At 51.3% G+C, this 18063-nt stretch overlaps 1 protein-coding gene across 2 annotated transcripts in view; it reads left to right on the top strand.

Annotated features, from left to right (window-relative positions):
- AP2A1 (adaptor related protein complex 2 subunit alpha 1) overlaps positions 1-18063 on the top strand; it is a 45619-nt gene that overhangs the window by 8007 nt on the left and 19549 nt on the right. For both annotated transcript variants that reach the window (XM_017882142.1, XM_017882141.1), the window contains exons 2-4: positions 9607-9675; positions 9785-9927; positions 10258-10451. In XM_017882142.1, coding sequence (XP_017737631.1) covers positions 9607-9675; positions 9785-9927; positions 10258-10451 — 406 coding nt within the window. The remainder of the gene's footprint in view (positions 1-9606; positions 9676-9784; positions 9928-10257; positions 10452-18063) is intronic.

Genomic DNA, 18063 nt, shown 5'->3' with positions numbered 1-18063 from the left:
TTTTTTTTTTTTTTTTTTTTGAGACGGACTCTCGCTCTGTCGCCCAGGCTGGAGTGCGGTGGTGCAATCTGAGCTCACTGCAAGCTCCGCCTCCCGGGTTCACAGAGATGGATTTTTACTATGTTGCCCAGGCTGGTCTCAAATGCCTGGACTCAAGTGATCTGCCTACCTTGGCCTCCCAAAGTGCTGAGATTACAGGAGTGAGCCACAGTGCCTGGTCCCCTTCTCTATTTTCAAGAATTCTTTCTGGAAACAAAAAAAGGCCCTGATGCCCCAGCGAGACCCTGAGAAAAGGGCCGTGTGGCTGGTTCAGAGAGGGATGGGCTCTGACACTGGGGAGTGGGCAGAGGCTAGGTCCGTGTTTGTCCTGAGAGCGCTGGCGAAGGTTTCAAGCAGGGAAGAGAAGTGGGGAGGGATGTGGGGGAGAAGGTGAGGAGAGGCCAGGCTCAGAGTGGAGCAGAGGAAAGAGTGGAGCCAGCCTGCAGGAGGATCTGAAGGGCACAGTGGGACTAGGGGGGAAGGGTCTAGAAGGTGAAAGGCAGGCTCTCAGGAGGGCAGGGAGGGTAAATTCTGCAGATAAGGAGGGAGAGAGGTTGAGGCTGGGCCCAGCCTGAGGGCGTGTTCTGTCCGCCTGTCTGCAGCAGGAATACAGCAGAAGTCTTATCTGACAGGGAGCAAGGGCTGGTACTACCTCCTATCTAGGCAGAGTCTGGTTGGAGGGGGTCTTAGGAGAGTTGGGTGAGTGAGCCAATGGGAGTGGGGTGCTGGCTGCTCACTGCCCTGAGCTCTTCCACCAGAGCACATCCCACTCCAAATGGTGATCCACTGCAGTGGTGACATCGAGCCCAGGCCCTGGAGCCCAGGCCCTAGGTCTGACTCCTCCCTGGGTTCCCAGCTTTGTCCTCTTTAGGTTCTAGCCCATGGGAGGCCTCAGGAGATGATTGCCAGTTGAATGAATGAATGAATGCATGAATGAATGAATGAATGATGGAATGATGGAACCAGTTTTTCTTGAGTTCCAGCTGGGTGCCAGGCACTGTTCTAGGTGATGGGGCTACAGCAGTGAGCACAAGTCCCTGCCCTAGGACGCTTAGATTCTAGAGGGGATATGGGCCACTACACAGGTGAATATTTCGGGGGCCAGACAGGTGGGAGTAGGTGTTGGTACAAAATGAGGCAAGGAAAGGGCCTGGGGATGTTCAGGATGATGCTCTTATATAGGCTGGTCAGAGAGTGTCGCTGGAAAGGTGGCGTTGAAGCAGATAATCTAATTAAGTGGGGGACAGTGCATGCATGGCTCTGGAGGAGAGAGCTGCCTGTGCAAAGGCCCTGAGGCAGGATTGTGCTTGGAGTGCAGCAGGGACTTAGAAAAGGAGGAGGAGAGGGTGGCTCCTGCCTTGGCGAGAGAAGACAGGAGATCCAGCCAGAGAGGGAACAGGGTAGATGGTGCAGGCCCTTGTGGGCTGCAGTGAGGACTTTACTTTTACTTTGAGCCTGCTGGGAGCCATGGAAGGGTTTGGAGGAGAAAAAGTGCTAGGGTCTGACTCAGGTTTTCACACGATCCCTCTGGCTTCTGTGGAGAGCACAGAAAGTCAAACATTTCAATTTGGTGTCCCTTAAGAACGGGACAGATGCAGGCCTGAGCCCCAGCCCCACCTGTTTCCAGCTGGATATTGTGTGATGGCTTTGGTACACAAATCCGCATTCAACACCTCCCTTGTGTCAGGCTGCCCTGGGCCCTGGGAACACTGTGGGGACTGAAGCAGCCGTACACCCCTGGCCTCATGGCACTGGTGTTCCGATCCAGGAGGAAATGAACATGCAAACCCTTACTATGTAAGGGGGAACTCAGGCAGGGTCCTGGTGGCCCGAATAGTTCGCCCGGCTGAGCAGGGGGACTGAGCAGGAGAATGAGAGGGTTTGATTTTGTTATTTAAGGAAAATATATTTTCATCACTCAGGAATAGTGATGACCTTGAGAATATGAGTGGTGTAACCCAGCACCGAAATGCAAGCCATATATATGTTGAAATTTTCTTTTTTTTTTCCTTTTTTTGAGACAGAGTCTTGCTCTGTCCACACCTGGCATATGTTGAAATTTTCTTGCCACATTACAAAAGCAAAACAGGGGCCGTGCGCGGTGGCTCACGCCTGTAATCCCAGCACTTCGGGAGGCCGAGGCCGGTGGATCACGGCGTCAGGAATTTGAGACCAGCCTGGCCAACATGGTGAAACTCTGTCTCTACTAAAAATACACAAATTAGCTGGGCCTGGTGGCACGCCTGTAGTAGTCCTAGCCACTTGGAAGGCTGAGGCAGGAGAAATGCTTGAACCCAGGAGGCGGAGGTTGCAGTGAGCCGAGATTGTGCACTGCACTCCAGCCTGGGTGACAGAGCGAGACTCTGTCTCAAAAAAAAAAAGGCAAAACAGGCTGAGCATGGCAGCTCACGCCTATAATCCCTGCACTTTGTGGGGACGAGGTAGGCAGGTCAGTTGAGCTCCAGAGTTTGAGAACAGCCTGGGCAACAAGATCCCATCTCCCCCCGCAAAAAAAATCTTTTAAAATTAGCCAAGCATGGTGGCATGCAGCTGTATTCCTAGCTTCTTGGGAGGCTGAGATGGGAGGATCGCTTGAGCCCGGGAGGTCGAGGCTGCAATGAGGCAAGACCACACCACTGCACTCCAGCCTGGACAACAGAGCAAGACCCTATCTCCATACATTTTTTTTTTTTTTTTTTTGAGATAGAGTCTCAGTCTGTCGCCGGTGCTGGCGTGCGCTGGCCGGATCTGGGCTCACTGGAAGCTCCGCCTCCCGGGTTCACTCCATTCTCCTGCCTCAGCCTCCCGAGTAGCTGGGACTACAGGCGCCCGCCACCTCGCCCCGGCTAGTTTTTTGTATTTTTTAGTAGAGACGGGGTTTCACAGTGTCAGCCAGGATGGTCTCGATCTCCTGACCTCGTGATGCGCCCGTCTCGGCCTCCCAAAGTGCTGGGATTACAGGCTTGAGCCACCGCGCCCGGCCACATTTTTTTAAAAAGCAAACCAACCAGTGAAATTCATTTTAATATCTTTTCTTTACCCTAGTATATCCAAAATATTATTTCAATGTGTTATCAGTGTTTTTTGAGATGGAGTCTTGCTGTATGGCCCAGGCTGAGTGCAGTGTCAGGATCTCAGCTCACTGCAACCTCTACCTCGCAGGTTCAAGCAATTCTTCTGCCTCCTTCTCCCTAGTAGCTGGGACTACAGGCGTGTACCACCACGCCCAGCTAATTTTTGTATTTTTAGTAGATACGAGATTTCGCTATGTTGGCCAGGCTGGTCTCAAACTCCTGACCTCAAGTGATCCACCTGCCTTAGCCTCCCGAAGTGCTGGGATTACAGGTGTGAGCCACCGTGCCTGGCCGAGATGGGGTCTTGCTGTATTACCCAGACTGGTCTCAGATTCCTGGGCTCAAGCAATCTGCCTGCCTCAGCCTCCCAAAGTGCTGGGATTACAGGCAGGAGGCATTGCACCCAGCCTCCAGAAGGCTTTCTGAGGATTCAGAGCTGTTGGGGCTTGTACAAGAAGCACATCAGGTCTCGGGCTCAGTAGAGAAAATGGCCTTGGTCTAGAAGGCTCTGAAGGCCTTTGTGGTGAGATGCTGGGTAAGGCCTGTGTTACCTTCATAAATGCACATTAGTCCCTCCAGGGCAGGGCCCAGGTTTGACAGGATGCCTTTGGTGGTAGTAACAGACCCGCCCTGATCTGGGGCTTACATGTTTAGGGAAGGCGTTATCTCCCCTAACCAGAAGCCCTAAGGTAAGACAGCTCCCTGGTACCGTCAGCACTTCCCTTGACTCTGCCTTACTCTGCCTGGAGCAAGATGTTGGCCGCCTTTGCACCCAGACACCCCTCATGGCAACAGCTACTGGACACGGAGCAAGGCCGGCATCTCCCATGGCCCCCCAGCACCTCAGGAAACTCAGGAGAGGTTACATGGGCTGGCCCTACCTGCTGTGCTGGTCTCCAGCTCCCCCCGCCGCCCGCTCCCCACACCGTCCGCATTCCTGACTCTGCCTTTCATCACCGTGAGCTTTCAAGCTTTCTGACCGCCTGCCTTGCCTCATGCTGTCCTACCTCCAGGCCATTGCACCTGCTGGTCCTCCTGCCTGGAGCGCGCCTCCCCGTGTTTCTGCCTGGTCCATTTCAGCCTCATCTTTTGATCCTCAGATCCCAGCAGCTGTGTACAGAGAAGCCTTCCCCACCGTTCTCATTCTAGCCTCTCAGCCCCGAAATGCGTGTGCCTCTTTCAGAATACTTGCCACTGTCCCTGTCTGCCACCACTCCAATCCAGGGATGCCTCGAGAGCAGGGTAGATGTGACTCATCCTTAAGCCTGGCCCCAGAAATCCCATTGTGAATGAGAGAATCCCCTTAAAACTCCCTCTCAGGCTTGCTTGCCTCCTGTGACGGTGAGCTCATTCCCCCTGTTGCTGGCCCTGAGTGCCGGATTGTCCTTTCCATGATCCTGGTCTGTCAGAGCTGCCTCGGCCCTTTCCCCAGGCGCCACCCCAGTAGCACCCATACCGTGTCCCTGGGCTCCCTGGCCATCGCGGGCCTTTAGATCTTTTCAGAGCTGGGCCTCTGCCAGAGCCCTCCCTTTAGGGCCACAACTGCTCCTCTTTTGAGGACCGAGAGCTTTTCTTTTCTCTCTGAATTCTTTTTTTTTTTTTTTTAATAGCAAATTATACCAGTTATGCAGAAGATAGCATCAAATAGATGTGGACAATTTAAAGCCTATTTAAAGGCTGGGCGCAGTGGCTCATGCCTATAATCCTAGCACTTTACTTTGGGAGGCTGAGGCGAGTGGATCACTTGAGGTCAGAAGTTCGAAACCAGCCTGGTCAACATGGTGAAATCCTGTCTCTATTAAAATATGAAAAAAAAAAGAATAGCCGGGTGTGGTGGTGGGTGCCTGTAATCCCAGCTAGTCGGGAGGCTGAGGCAGGAGAATTGCTTGAACCTGGGAGGTGGAGGTTGCAGTGAGCTGATATGGTGCCATTGCACTCCAGCTTGGGTGACAGAGCAAGACTCTGTCTCAAGAAAAAAAGTAAAAATAAAGCCTATTTAAAGAAAAACAAATATATATATATGCATATTTGTATATATATAAATACATTTTAAATACAATTTAAATAATACTTTAAAAAGAGATTTCTGGCCAGGTGCAGTGGCTCACGCCTGTAATCCCAGCACTTTGGGAGGCCGAGGCGGGCAGATTACGAGGTCAGGAGATCAAGACCATCCTGGCTAACATGGTGAAACCCCGTGTCTACTAAATATACAGAAAATTAGCCAGGCGTGGTGGCGGGCGCCTGTAGTCCCAGCCACTTAGGAGGCTGAGGCAGGAGAATGGCATGAACCTGGGAGGCGGAGGTTGCAGTGAGCTGAGATCATGCCACTGTACTCCAGCCTGAACGACAGAGTGAGACTCTGTCTCAAGAAAAAAAAAAAAAAAGAGATTTCCTGGCAGTTAGCGGTAACCCATGCCTATAATCCTAGCGCTTTGGGAGGCTGAGGTGGGCAGAGGAGTTGAGGCCACCCTGGGCAACATGGCAAAACCCTATCTCTACAAAAAATAGAAAACAAAATTAGCTGAGTGTGGTGGCGCACCTCACAGTCCCAGCTACCTGGGAGGCTGAGATGGGAGGATCACTTGAGCCCAAGGGGCCAAGATTGCAGTGAGCTGAGATCACACCATTGCATTCCAACCTGAGTGAAAGAGTGAGACCCCGTCTCAAAAAAAAGAGAGAAATCTATATATGATACATATAATAATACATATTTCTTTAAATGAATAATTATTTAAAGAAATGCATAAATATAAATATATAAGTATATGTGATATTTCTTTAAATTTAAAGAATACATATACATGCACATATTTGTGTATGTATTTAAATCATTTTAAGTACAATTGAATGAATACACTCATGTATTACTTAACGATGGGGATATGTTCTGAGAAGTGCATCGTTAGGTGGTTTTGTTGTGGTGTGAACATCCTGGAGTGTGCTTACACAAATGGAGATGCTATAGTCTTCCACTCACGGAGGCTCTCTGGCACAGCTTGTGGCTGCTGGGCTATAGACCTGCACAGTGGCCAGGCGCAGTGGCTCACGCCTGTAATTCCAGCACTTTGGAAGGCTGAGGCGGGCAGATCAGTTGAGGTCAGGAGTTTGAGACCAGCCTGTCCAACGTGGTGAAACCTCATCTCTACTAAAAATACACCAATTAGCTGGGTGTGGTGGCGCATGCATGTAATCCCAGCTACTCGGGAGGCTGAGGCAGGAGAATCACTTGAACCCGGGAGGCGGAGGTTGCAGTGAGCTGAGATCATGCCATTGCTCTCCAGCCTGGGCGACAAGAGTGAAACTCTGTCTCAGAATAAAACAAGAAAACCTGCACAGCTTGGTACTGTCCTGTAGGCAACCGTGACACAGTAAGTATTTGTGCATCCAAACATAGAAAAGGTACAGTGGAAATAAGGTATTAGAATCGTATGGAACCACTGCAGTGTGTGCGATTTGTTGATGACTGAAATGTTGATATGCGGGGACTGTAATGAAATAATACATATTGTTTAAATTAAGTAATACATATATATTTAAATAACATATTCTTTAAATATATGTATACTCTTTATATATACTATATTTATGGTATACATATGTATATATACATATTTATGACAAAACCATATATATGTAGGCTGGGCATGGTGGCTCATACCTGTAATCCCAGCACTTTGGGAGGCTGAGGCAGGTGGATCACTTGAAGTTAGAAGTTCAAGATCAGCCTGGGCAACATAGTAAGACCTCATCTCTACAACCAAAAAATAATTAGGGCTGGGCGCAGTGGCTCGTGCCTGTTGTAATCCCAGCGCTTTGGGAGGCCGAGGTGGGTGGATCACAAGGTCAGGAGATCGAGACCATCCTGGCTAACACGGTGAAACCTCGTCTCTACTAAAAATACAAAAAATTAGCCGGGATGGTGGCGGGCGCCTGTAGTCCCAGCAACTGGGGAGGCTGAGGCAGAAGAATTGCTTGAACCTGAGAGGCAGAGGTTGCAGTAAGCTGAGATTGCGCCACTGCACTCCAGTCTGGGTGACAGAGCAAGACTCCATCTCAAAAAAAAAAAAAATTATTTGAATGTGGTGTTATGCATCTGTATATTCGGAGGCTGAAGCATGAGAATCACTGAACCCAGGAGGCAGAGGTTGAAGTGAGCCGAGATCACACCGCTGCACTCCAGCCTGGGCTACCAAAAAAAAAAAAGAGAGAGAGAAACAGGCAAAATTAATTTTAATAATATGTCTATATAACGCGGTACACCCAAATTATTATTTCAGCATGTGATCAATGTTTTATAATTTATATTATCTTATTCTGTTGACACACAGGTTCTCACCTTGTTGTCCAGGCTGGTCTCCAACTCCTGGGCTCAAGCCATCCTCCTGCCTTGGCCTCCCAAAGTGCTGGGATTACAGGCATGAGCCAGTGCACCTAGCCCCTATAATTTTTACTGAACTATTTTACATTTTTTCTCCACACTGTCTTCTAAATCCCATGTATGTTTGCTGTTGACAGCACCTCTCGGTTTGGAACGGCCACATTTCAGGGTCTCAGGAGCCACTAGCTGGCAACTGCTATATTGTATGGTACAGTGCTAGGGTCCCCTTAGTACTGATGAGGAGATAACTAATCAGAGGGGCTTCCTGGCGGAGGTGACATCTGAAGTGAGGCTTATGGGAGCTTCCATAGAAGTTGGGAGCAGGGGACAAGACAGGATTTCTAGAGCGAAGGATGGCACATATACTTGCTTTCTCAGCCATTGATTCATTCATTGAATGCACACCTCACCCTGCTGGAGACTACGCCCTGAAGAATGTGGGTCAGAGCAGATCTCTGCCCCTTAGATAACTAGACATTTATAGAGCACCTGCTGTATGCAGGGCACTGTTCTAGGAGCTCCCTCCTGATGCTTATACTCTGAAGTGGGAGGAAGTTCGACAGTGGGGAGAAATAAAATTGTGACATGGTGAAATGTGCCAGGGAGGACTTTTTGAAAAATAACTCTTTAAGCAGAATAATAAAGAATTGACTTTAAGGAAGTGAAACAGAACGGCCTTTCAGAGGTGGCAGGAGCCAAAACCCAAATGACGGGAAGATGATGGGAGGGGTGGCCCGGGGAAGAGGGCACAGCTTGTGTGAAGGTCCTTGAGGCAGGAGGACATGCGTGTTCCCAGAGCAGAATGGAGGCCAGGGGACCTGGATGGACCGTAGGGGTCTGAGGGGTGACACTGGCAGGGTGGCTGTGACAGGGGCAGAGGGCTTGGTGGGCCATGGGGTGGAGCATCCCCAGCTGGCATCCCGGAGCCCAGGATATGGAAACACAAGGGAGGCAGGGAGGCCAGAGGGGAGGCTGCTTCACTGAGCCTGGCGAGCGAGCATGGGGTCTGGATGAAGTCGTCACCTTGGAGGTGCTCAGGACATGTTCTGAAGGTCAAGTTAAGAGGAGGAGGCAGCCAGGCACAGTGACTTACACCTGTAATCCCAGCATTTTGGGAGGCTGAGGTTGGAGGATCGCTGGATCCCAGGAGTTTGAGGTTACAGTGAGCTATGATTGTACCACTGCACTGCAGCCTGAGCGATAGACTAAGACCCTGTCTCAAAAATAAATAAATAAAAAGGATGAGGCAGTAGCCCGATTGGCGTGAGGATGTCCAGGTTCTGTTTGGAGGAGCAGAGTGAGCAGTGGAATCTGTCAAGGAAGGAATGAAGTCTGGGGTGAGTGGAACAGGGACAGGAGAAGCAGAGAGGGTGGCCGAGAGCATCCAGTCAGATTGTGCTCCAAAGCAGGTGCTGTAGGGCATTGAGGAACATGGAGGAAGCAGAGACCTGGCCTGTAGGATCAGGGAAGGCTTTCTGTACTTATTCCATTAGCAGGTCCTGTCAGAGGTGTAGGAATGTCCCAGACAAACTGGGGAGAGGTTGGCAGCCAGGGGACAGGAGGCAGTGGGGACAGGCCATGCGAGAGAGGACGAAGCCATGGCTGTGGGGACAAAGGGAGTGAGGACAGCACCCAAGAGTCTGACCTGGTGACTGGGTGGACAGCGGGACCTTCATGGGATTGAGAACTGGGAGAGGAGGCAGTGAGCTCAGTGGTAGGGGTGAGCATCCTGGGGCCAGCCGAGCTCTTTATTCATTCATTCATTCATCACATGTTCATCGCGTATGGGGAGTGGGGCTAGGAGCTCTCAGGGAGCATGTGCAGGGCCCTGAGGAGCCCCACAGATCAGGGGCCGCAGTGGGAGGAGGAAGGAGAGAGGAAGTCAGGGACAGCCCAGGGGTGTGTGCTCTGTGCCGTGGGCCTCAGCCAGCGGTGGTTCTTCCCTCTTTGAAGCTCCCAGCCAGAGAAGGGGTCCTGGCCTGTCCTGAGCCCCAGTGCCTGGGGGCAGAGAAGATCTGCCCTTCCTGTTGGGTGGGGCCGTGCCTAGGAAAGAGAGGGCAGCTGGCTGACTCCCCAGACCCCTCACTGCCCACCCTCCTCCTCCTCTCCCAGGTAAGAGCAAAGAGGCGGAGATTAAGAGAATCAACAAGGAACTGGCCAACATCCGCTCCAAGTTCAAAGGTAGGCTGGGGCCCGACTTCTGGCTCGGGGCTGGGAGCTGGGGCTCCTGTGACCTATCCTGTGACCCTTCCTCATTTCTGGCTCCCCCTTCCTCCTTCCTCTGCCCTAGGAGACAAAGCCTTGGATGGCTACAGTAAGAAAAAATACGTGTGTAAACTGCTTTTCATCTTCCTGCTTGGCCATGACATTGACTTTGGGCACATGGAGGCTGTAAACCTGTTGAGTTCCAATAAATACACAGAGAAGCAAATAGTGAGTCTGGAGAGGAGGGTGCCAGGGCCTGGACTCCTGGGTCTGAGGGAGGAGGTGCCTGGGGGTCTGGACTCCTGGGTCTGAGGGAGGAGGGGGATGGGGGTCTGGACTCCTAGATCTGAGGGAAGGGGGGTCTAGGGGTCTGGACTCCTGGGTCTGAGGGAGGAGGGCTGGAAACACAGACTCCTGGGTCTGAGGGTTGAATCTGGAGCCTGGATTCATGGGTCTGAGGGAGGAGGGGCTGGGGGCCTGGACTTGTGGATCTGAGGGTTGGGTCTGGGGCCACTCAGTCACAAGGCTCCTGGCCATCCACGACCTCCCTCCCCACAGGGTTACCTGTTCATTTCTGTGCTGGTGAACTCGAACTCAGAGCTGATCCGCCTCATCAACAACGCCATCAAGAATGACCTGGCCAGCCGCAACCCCACCTTCATGTGCCTGGCCCTGCACTGCATCGCCAACGTGGGCAGCCGGGAGATGGGTGAGGCCTTTGCTGCTGACATCCCCCGCATCCTGGTGGCCGGGTAAGGCAGTGGGGACCTGTTGGCATTGGGGAGCTTGGGGGTGATGAGTCCCAGCCAAGTGTGAGGCTCAGAGAGGCTGTGTCGCCTGGCCAAAGCCTCCCAGCCGGCATGTGGGCTGACGCTGGGCTGGGGACCCAGTGGTTCCGGTGGCAGCCCCATACTTGTGTCTTCCTGTGATACAAAGCTGACTTGATGGTGTGGGGCTGCTTCCCCACAAAGCCAGTGGGGTGCCTCTGAACTGCAGAACTGTAATACCTGTGATAAGAGGGATAACTGTACGCCATGGGTGACGGCCCTCCAGAACTTCCTCATCTTCATTCATTCATTCACCAAACATTTGCTGAGCACATACTATGTGCCAGGCACTGTGCTGATTGCTGGGGATGTTGTCCTGACCAGAGGCGGACATGGTCATTGCCCTCCCGTGTTCATGGTCTGAAGCAGGAGACAAATGGTGATGGAAGAATCGCAGGATGAAGTGTAGAATTTGCCAGGTGTGATGGCTCATGTCATCCGTGCATTTGGGGAGGCTGAGGCAGGTAGATTGCTTGAGTCTAGGAGTTCAAGACCAGCCTGGGCAACATGACAAAATCCCAATCTCTACTAAAAATTCCAAAAATTGCCAGGGCATGGTGGCGTGCACCTATAGTCCCAGCTACTCGGGAGGTGGCGTGCACCTATAGTCCCAGCTACTCGGGAGGCTGAGGTGGGAGGATCACCTGAGCCTGGAAGGTCGAGGCTGTGAGTTGTGATGGCACCAGTGTACTCCAGCTTGGTGTGCACACAGGTGGGACTTCTATTTCTGGCAGTATGGTCAACTAGGTACCCGACTCATGTTCTCCCTGAAACCTAACTGTCAATATTGGATAAAAGAGGAAAGACAATATTATTTAATGGATTCATGAGGTAGCCAGAAAATGAGGAGCACACAGGCCACAAGCAAAGAGAAACCAAGCACCCAAGCAGATGAGCTGTGTGCTGGAGGCATTTGCTGAACTGGGTGAACCTGAGTATCGGTTTTGGGGCCCTGCAGCCTCTGGGAACAGAAGACAAAGCTTGTCCGAGAAGTTCTCGAAGGCTATACTTCAAAGTGAGCGTGACCTAGAAATAAACCCCCTTGGGGACTATAAGGAAAATTACCTGTCTGAAATTTTGGCATGGAACAGCCCTCAGACTGGTTTTCAGCCTGACTGTACCCTATCTGAGTAGTCCAGAAACCCCTAAGTCAACCTTTAGTTTAAAGTGATGGAAACTGGAGGTTCCCTAGTGCTTCACGGAAGCAAACATGATACTTTTCTGAGGAAACCCATTTTCACCACAAGCTTCAGTGATATCCACAGATAAAGCTCCAAGTGACATGAGTAGCTCACAGCCAAAAATATCTAAACACACACAAGACACCATGAGGGAGAATCAGCAGACAGCAGAAATAAAACAGAAAGCTGGGCGTGGTGGCTCACACCTGTAATCATAGCACTTTGGGAGGCCAAGGTGGCCACATCACCTGAGGTCAGGAGTTCGAGACCAGCCTGGCCAACATGGCAAAACCACATCTCTAGTGAAAATACGAAAATTAGCCTGGTGTGGTGGCGCATGCCTGTAATCCCAGTTACTTGGGAGACTGAGGCAGGAGAATCACTTGAACCTGGGAGGTGGAGGTTGCAATGAGCCGAGATCGTGCCACTGCACTCCAGCCTAGGTGACAGAGCAAGACTCTGTCTCAAAAAAAAAAAAAACAGAAAATAACTTTGGAATTGGAATTATACAGCATATAAGATAAGTATATTTCATATGTTTCAATAAATAAGAGAAGCATTTTAAAATATGAGTGAAGTTTAAGCAGATTTGAAAATATAATTGAAATAGTCAAAAATTGCCAGGCACAGTAGTGGCTCACACCTATAATCTAGGCACTTTTGGAGGCTGAGGCGGGAGGATCACTTGAGGCTAGAAGTTCAAGATCAGCAACATAATGAGACCCTATTGCCACAAAACCTAAAATATTAGCTGGGTGGGCTGCCGTGTGCCTGGGTAGTCCATCCGGGAGGCTGAGGCAGGAGGATTGCTTGAGCCTGGGAGGATGAGGCTGCAGTGAGCTGTGATCCCATCACTGTACTCTAACCTGGGCTAAGACAGAGCAAGACCCTGTCTAAAAAAAAAAAAAAAAAAGGCCGGGTGCGGTGGCTCAAGCCTGTAATCCAGCACTTTGGGAGGCCAAGACGGGCAGATCACGAGGTCAAAGGAGATCAAGACCCTCCTGGCTAACATGGTGAAAACCCCGTCTCATACTAAAAATACAAAAAACTAGCTGGGCGAGGTGGCGGGTGTGTGGTTGGTTCCCAGCTACTCTGGAGGCTGAGGCAGGGAGAATGGCGTAAACCTGGGAGACCGGAGCCTTGCAGTGAGCTGATATCCGGCCACTGCACTCTAGCCCGGCCAGAGCGAGACTCCCGTCTCAAAAAAAACAAAAAAACAAATATTTAAAAAATTAAAAATTAGATTCCAATTTAGTTGGCAGAGTAGACACCAGCCAAAGCCAGAAAATTAGTGACCAGGCCAGTAGAACTGAAGAAAGACATCAAAATGCATCCCAAAGAAACAAAGCAATGGGAAAGATTTTAGGAAAGAACTGAGACTCTGTCCAGAGAACATCTTTTGGGGACAGAAAGCCATTTTAGAGTTGTAGGGAACAATTGTAGACAGAGGCAGTATTCGAAGAGAGATAATGGTTGAAACCTATTCCATTCCAGAACGATGGAAAGAGGATGATCCCCCAGATTCAGATACCCCAGGAAATCATATGCAGAAGTACAGACCGTAGGGGTGACTGGATGTAGGGGTGACTGTGGGGCAGTCAAGACACAGCCAGGCGAAGCCATCCATGCACCAGGTCCAGGTCCAGAGCTCGCTGGTGGCTTGGACCCAGGGCTGTGCGGTCACGTGGTTATGAGAAGGGCGTGTTTCGGGAGTAGCAGTCGAATGGATTATATGTGCTTGTGCTAGGACGAGGTGGGGACGTTCAGTAGGTGAGTGAATGATGGCACACCTTGCAGCAGTGTGACAAAGGTTCGTACAGGAAAATGGGTCAGAGAGGGCAGCAACCCGAAAGTGTGCTTTGGTAAATGCTGAATTTGAGATGTGTGTTAGACATCTGGAGTAATGGACCTGCAGAAAGAAGCTGCATTGCAGGACTCAGAGCGGGAGGGAGAGGATATCTGAGAGAGATCAGCACCGTCACAATAGAAATAAACCAACAAAATACAGGCGGGGCACACTGGCTCAGTCACACCTGTAATTCCCAGCACCTGGGGAGCTGAGGTGGGCAAGATCATTTGAGGTCCAGGAGTTTAGAACAGCTTGCCCGCAACATGGTGAAACCCTGTCTCTATTAAAAATACAAAAAATCGCCCGGGCACGGGGCTCAAGCCTGTAATCCGCAGTATTTGAGAAGGCCGAGACGGATGGATCACGAGTCAGGAGATCGAGACCATATCGCTGAGCTAAAAGGGGGGGGGGGGGGGGTTGGGGTGTGGAGACCGCCCGTCTCATACTAAAATACGAAAATCTAGCCGGGCGATGGTACGGGCGCCTGTAGTCCCAGCTACTTAGAGGCTGAGTGCAGGAGAATGGCGTAAACTCTGGGAGCGGTAGCTTGCAGGTGGTCCGAGATCGCGCTACTTGCACTCCAGCCTGGGCGACAGAGGATGACTCCGTTCTCAAAAAAATAAAAAAATAATTACAAAAATCAGTGTGTGGGTGGCAGGTGCCTTGTAATCCCAGCTACTCAGGAGGCTTAGGCAGGAGAATTGCTTGAACCTAGGAGGCGGAGCTTTCTGTGAGTGGAGATCACGCCACTGCACTCCAGCCTGGGTGACAGAGTGAGACTCCATCTCAAAAAAAAAAAAAAAAAAAAAGCAAAATACAAAAATGTGTGCCTGTAATCCCAGCTACTTGAGTGACTGAGATGGGAGGATTGCTTGAGCTCAAGAGGCCCAGGGTGCAGTGAGGAGGCCCGGGCTGCAGTGAGCTGTGATTGTGCCTGGGTGACAGTGAGACCCTGTCTTAAAAAAAAAAAAAGCATATATATATAAATATATATAAAATGCAAGCCACATAGGTGTTTTTCTCTTTTCTAGTGTGTAATGGTTCAGTTTAACCTGATCCACCCAAAATGTTATCACTTTGACACTGAATCAGCATAAAAATTATTCATGAGCTATTTGATTTGACATCCATGTTTGGTGCTGAGTCTTTGGAATGCGGCGTTGCAGTGTCTCTCAGTTTTGGATTCGCAGCAGTCCCAGTGCTCAGTAGCCACACGTGGCTGGGGGCTGTTGTATCTTGACAGCATGGGGATCAATGGCAGTTAAGCTCTGTCTGGTGAAGCCCCTGAGGGCAGATGTTAACCGGGAATCCACAAAAGCTGGGCCCTTGAGTGGTCCCAGTGCAGCCCAGTGTGTTAACACTCTGCTGGCAGGGGGGATGGGAGGCGTGATGGGGTGTGGGAGGAAAATCAGGATCAGGCCATGACTCAGAATGCTGAGAAGTTTGATGGAGGAGGGAGTGGCCAGTCGTGAATGCTGCCAGCAGTTTCTTTTTGAGATGGGAGTCTTGCTCTGTTGCCAGGCTGGAGTGCAATGGCGCGATCTCAGCTCACGGCAAGCTCTGCCTCCCGGGTTCAAGCGATTCCCTTGCCTCAGCCTCCCGAGTAGCTGGATTACAGGCATGCACCACCTCACCCAGCTAATTTTTTTGTATTTTAGTAGAGACAGGGTTTCACCATGTTGGCAAGGATGGTCTCAAACTCCTAACCTCATGATCTGCCCACCTCCATCTCCCAAAGTGCTAGGATTACAGGCATGAGCCACCACGCCCAGCCTGCTGCCAGCAGTTTCTTTAGGACAAGGACAGGCAGTCAGCATCAGCTTGGGGGAGACAGGTTGCAAGCCACCCTGAAGAGGGAAGAACTGGGCACTTTGAGGACGGAGAGGGAGGCCAGCGTGGCCAACATGTGTGGGTACAGGTGACACTGTCCCTGGAGTGGATGCCAAGGGGTGGTGCCCTGCCAGGGTCAAGGGGCCAGGGTGGGACTATCTGACTCTAGGCTGCCCCTCCACACTGGAAACTTGGCCTCGACAGTGACTGGGGCACGGAGGAACTTTATTTTGTAGGTAGACTTTTTTTTTACTTTTTATTTTTTTTGGAGACAGTCTTGCCCTGTTGTCCAGGTTGGCGTGTGGTGGCAGTCTTGGCTCACTGCAACCTCCGACTCCTGGGCTCAAGCAATCCTCCCACCTCAGCCCCCAAGTAGCTGTGATTACAGGCGTGCACCACCACGCCTGGCTAATTTTTTTTTTTTTTTTTTTTTTTTTTTTTTTTTTTTTTGTAGAGACAGAGTTTTGCTATGTTGCCCAGGCTGGTCTTGAACTCCTGAGCTCAAGCAATCTTTCTGCCTCAGCCTGCCAAAGTGTTGGGATTACAAGTGTGAGCCACCACTCCCAGCTAGGCTTTTTTTTTTTTTTTTTTCTGAGACAGAGTCTCTCTCTGTCACCCAGGCTGGAGTGCAGTGGTGCAATCTTGGCTCACTGCAACCTCTTCCTCCCGAGTTCGAGCAATTCTCTTGTCTCAGCCTCCTGAGTAGCTGGGATTACAGGTGTGTGCCACCACACCTGGCTAATTTTTTTTGTTTGTTTTTTGTTTTTTGGTTTTTAGTGGAGACAAGGTTTCACCATCTTGGCCAGACTGGTCTCAAACCCCTGACCTCTATTGATCCGCCTGCCTCAGCCTCCCAAAGTGCTAGGATTACAGGCGTGAGCCACCGTGCCCGGCCATTTTAACAATTTGAAGGTGTTCAGTTCAGTGGTTTCTCGTATATTCATGATGCTGTGCAACCACCACTACCACCTAATTGCAGAACATTCATGGCTCCAAAAAAAAGACCCCGTACCCATTAGCGGTCCCTCACCATTCCCTCTTCCCCCCAGCCCCCGGCTGCCACCAGTCTGCTTTCTGTCACGGATTTGCCTAACGTGGACATTTCATAGAAATGGAACCACACAGTGGCCTTCTGTGTCTGGCTTCTTCCACTCAACGAGATGTTTTTCAGGTTCATCCACATTGTGGTGCATATTCGTGATTTGCTGGAGATAGAGTATTGCTGTGCTGCCCAGGCTGGAGTGCAGTGGCATGGTCATAGCTCACTGCAGCCCTCACCTCCCAGGCTCAGGTGATCCTCCCACGTCAACCACTCCAGTAGCCTGGACTGCAGGCACAAGCCAGCACGCCTGGCTAATTTTTGAACTTTTTTTTTTTTTTTTTTTTGAGACGGAGTCTCGCTGTGTCGCCCAGGCTGGAGTGCAGTGGCGCGATCTCGGCTCACTGCAAGCTCCGCCTCCCGGGTTCCCGCCATTCTCCCGCCTCAGCCTCCGAGTAGCTGGGACTACAGGCGCCCGCCGCTGCGCCCAGCTAGTTTTTTGTATTTTTAGTAGAGACGGGGTTTCACCGTGTTAGCCAGGAGGGTCTCGATCTCCTGACCTCGTGATCACCCGCCTCGGCCTCCCAAAGTGCTGGGATTACAGGCTTGAGCCACCGTGCCCGGCCTATTTTTGAACTTTTTATAGAAACAAGGTCTCACTATATTACCCAGGCTGGTCTTGAACTCCTGAGTTCGAGTGAACCTCCGTGGCCTCGGCTTCTCAAAGTGCTGGGATTACAGGCGTGAGCCACCGTGCCTGATTTGGTGGTTTTTATTTTTTATGCCTGGGTATGCAGCTTGATATTGTGTAGTTTAACCTTTTCCTAAGTAGCACCACAGCCCTTATTCCACTTAACCAAGTTGATAAATAGCTCTTATTCCGTTGTGTGGTCTCCTTATCTGTAAATAGAGATGATAGAATCTGCGTCCTTAGAGGGCTGTGGTGGAGAGTGAGTGAGCTGTGTGGAAGTGCTTAGAGCAGAGCTTGGCCTGGAGTCAGGACTCGGAAGGTGCGCTGTGGCTCAGGAGATGCGCGCCATCACAGCGATGGGAAAGTGGCCCGGAGTCAGGGCTCGGGAGATGCGCACCGTTGCATCGATGGGAAAGTGGCTTGGAGTCAGGGCTTGGGAGATGTGCGCCATGATGGAGATGGGAAAGTGGCCTGGAGTCAGGGCTCGGGAGATGTGTGCCGTGGCAGTGATGGGAAAGTGGCCCGGAGTCAGGGCTCGGGACATGCGCACCGTTGCATCGATGGGAAAGTGGCCTGGAGTCAGTGCTCGGGAGATGCGCACTGTCGCAGCGATGGGTAAGTGGCCTGGAGTCAGGGCCCAGGAGATGCGCACCGTTGCATGATGGGAAAGTGGCCTGGAGTCAGTGCTCGGGAGATGCGCACCGTCGCAGCGATGGGAAAGTGGCCTGGAGTCAGGGCTTGGGACATGCACACCGTTGCATCTATGGGAAAGTGGCCTGGAGTCAGGGCTCGGGAGATGCGTACCGTTGCATCGATGGGAAAGTGGCCCGGAGTCAGGGCTCGGGAGATGTGTGCCGTGGCAGTGATGGGAAAGTGGCCCGGAGTCAGGGCTCGCGAGATGCGTACCTTTGCATCGATGGGAAAGTGGCCCGGCGTCAGGGCTCGGG

Source organism: Rhinopithecus bieti, unplaced genomic scaffold, assembly GCF_001698545.2.
Source record: "Rhinopithecus bieti isolate Rb0 unplaced genomic scaffold, ASM169854v2 scaffold_12070, whole genome shotgun sequence".
In the NCBI taxonomy this organism is placed as follows: Eukaryota; Metazoa; Chordata; class Mammalia; order Primates; family Cercopithecidae; genus Rhinopithecus; species Rhinopithecus bieti.
This window is presented reverse-complemented; position numbering and strand designations above follow the sequence as displayed.